The sequence below is a fragment of the Otolemur garnettii genome, unplaced genomic scaffold (genome assembly GCF_000181295.1).
Source record: "Otolemur garnettii isolate 467f Iridium unplaced genomic scaffold, OtoGar3 scaffold00149, whole genome shotgun sequence".
NCBI classification, from domain to species: Eukaryota; Metazoa; Chordata; class Mammalia; order Primates; family Galagidae; genus Otolemur; species Otolemur garnettii.
In genome coordinates, this window is record NW_003852544.1 from 751,900 (window position 1) to 754,021 (window position 2,122).

Consider the following 2,122-nt stretch of genomic DNA (forward strand, 5'->3'; position numbering starts at 1 on the left):
GAGCCAAAATACTTATTTTTAAAATGAAATCTATATATTGACTTTATCAATTATCTTACTGTACCATCAAAATTAGAGTTCTTTAGTTGGAAAATAACACTTATCGCCTCCTGATAAATTTTACGACTTATTTAGCTTTGTGGGTGGTCTTTTTATGGAAATAAGTAGGGGTGGTTTTTACATTTTGTAGAAGTTTTTGGCCCTATTTTAATGATTTTTGTATGGTAATATATATATAATGTGTTAAGTTCCTTAGGAATATCTCCTTAGGCTCGGTGCCTGTAGCATAGTGGTTATAGCGACAGCCATATACACTGAAGGTGGCAGGTTTGAACCCAGCCCAGGGCCAACTAAACAACTGCAACAAAAAAATAGCTGGGCGTTGTGGCGGGTACCTGTAGTCTCAGCTACTTAGGACACCAAGGCAAGAGAATGCTTAAGCCTAAGAGTTGGAGGTTGCTGATGCCACAGCACTCTACTGAGGGTGACATAATGAGACTGTGTCTAAAAAAAAAAAGACTATCTACTTAATGGCAGCACCTGTATTCAGTGGGTAGGGCTCTGGCCACATATACCAAGGCTGGCAGGTTTGAACTGGCCTGGGCCAGCTAAAACAATAATGACAACAGCAACAACAAATAGCTGAGCATTGTGGCGAACACTTGTAGTCCCAGTTACTTGGGAGAGTGAGGTAAGAGAATTGCTTAAGCCCAAGAGTTTGAGGTTGCTTGAGCTGTGACGCCTCAGCACTCTACCCAGGGTGACAGCTTGAGACTTTGTCTCAAAAAAAAAACTCCTTAAAAACTCTGAAGTGGCTCAGCACCTGTAGCAGAGTGGTTATGGCTTCAGCCATATACACCAAAGGTGGTGGGTTTGAACCCGGTCCGCGCCAGCTAAACAATAATGAAAACCACAACAAAATATAGCTACTTGGGAGGCTGAGGCAAGAGAATTGCTTGAGCCCAATAGTTTGAGGTTGCTGTGATCTGTGATGCCATGGCACTCTACTCTGTCTCAAAAAAAAAAAAAATACTTTGAAGTGGGGAGGGAGTGGGGAAAAAACTTTAAAGTTAAAAATCAGTAAGTAAATTAAAACTTTGAAGTTAATACTTTTGTACAATTGTGTTTTGAATAAAACCATGACAGTGTTAAAAACTCCTCAAAATGTATTCTTTTATTGTTTATGACTGTTAACTTGTTTTTTTTCTGGGACTGCTGTAAGCTAAAGTTCTTTATTTTCTTTTTTTTGAGACAGAGGCCTACTACGTCACCCTGGTAGAGTGCTGTGCCATCATAGCTCACAGCAACCTCAAACTCTTGGGCTTAAGCGATTCTCCTGGCTATTTTTTGTCACAGTTGTTTAGCTGGTCCAGGTCGGTTTCAAACCCATCAGCCTCGGTGTATGTGGCTGGCACCATAACCACTGTGCTACAGGCACTGAGCCAAAAGTTTTTTATTTTTATTTTTTGAGACAGTCTCACTCTGTCACTTTCGGTAGAGTGCTCTGGCGTCACAGCTCACAGCAACCTCTAACTCTTGGGCTTAAGCAATTCTCTTGCCTCAGCCTCCCAAGAATCTGGGACTATAGGCACCTGCCACAACACCTGGCTTTTTTGTTGTTGTCATTATCATTTAGCAGGCCTGGACTGGATTCAAACCCAGCAGCTCTGTTGCAAATGGCCAGCACCCAACCCACTGAGCTACAGGCAGCGAGCTGCAAGCTAAAGTTCTTGAAACTGAATTACTTCAGATAAACTGCAGATTTGTTATAATGGTTTTTTAAAAATGCCTTATTCTGGTAGTTTCTCCAACAGTGTGACCAGGAGGACCTAGTGGAGTTGGCTCTACCACAGCTGGCTCAGGCTGTGACTGTATATGAATTTCTTCTGATGAAGGTGAGTCTCTTAAGTGCTTCTAAATAATAGAGGGGTTGATTTGAAGTTATTTAGGAAGGCATGTTTTATATTTATTTTAGAAAGAGTTAAGCTTTTTGTAATCATTTCTCTTCTCCAGGACAGAGCTGAAGTGAGGTGTCCATGTGAGTGGGTCTCTTGGTCAGGGGCTCACCCACTCCCTTGACTGTCTTTTCTTTTTTTTTTTTTTTTTTGAGACAGAGTCTCAA

The 2,122-nt window shown here is 41.3% G+C and overlaps 1 protein-coding gene across 1 annotated transcript in view; it reads left to right on the forward strand.

Annotated features, from left to right (window-relative positions):
- ZNF839 (zinc finger protein 839) overlaps nt 1-2,122 on the forward strand; it is a 28,244-nt gene that overhangs the window by 18,132 nt on the left and 7,990 nt on the right. Inside the window, exon 3 of the mRNA XM_023518869.1 lies at nt 1,803-1,895. Coding sequence (XP_023374637.1) covers nt 1,803-1,895 — 93 coding nt within the window. The remainder of the gene's footprint in view (nt 1-1,802; nt 1,896-2,122) is intronic.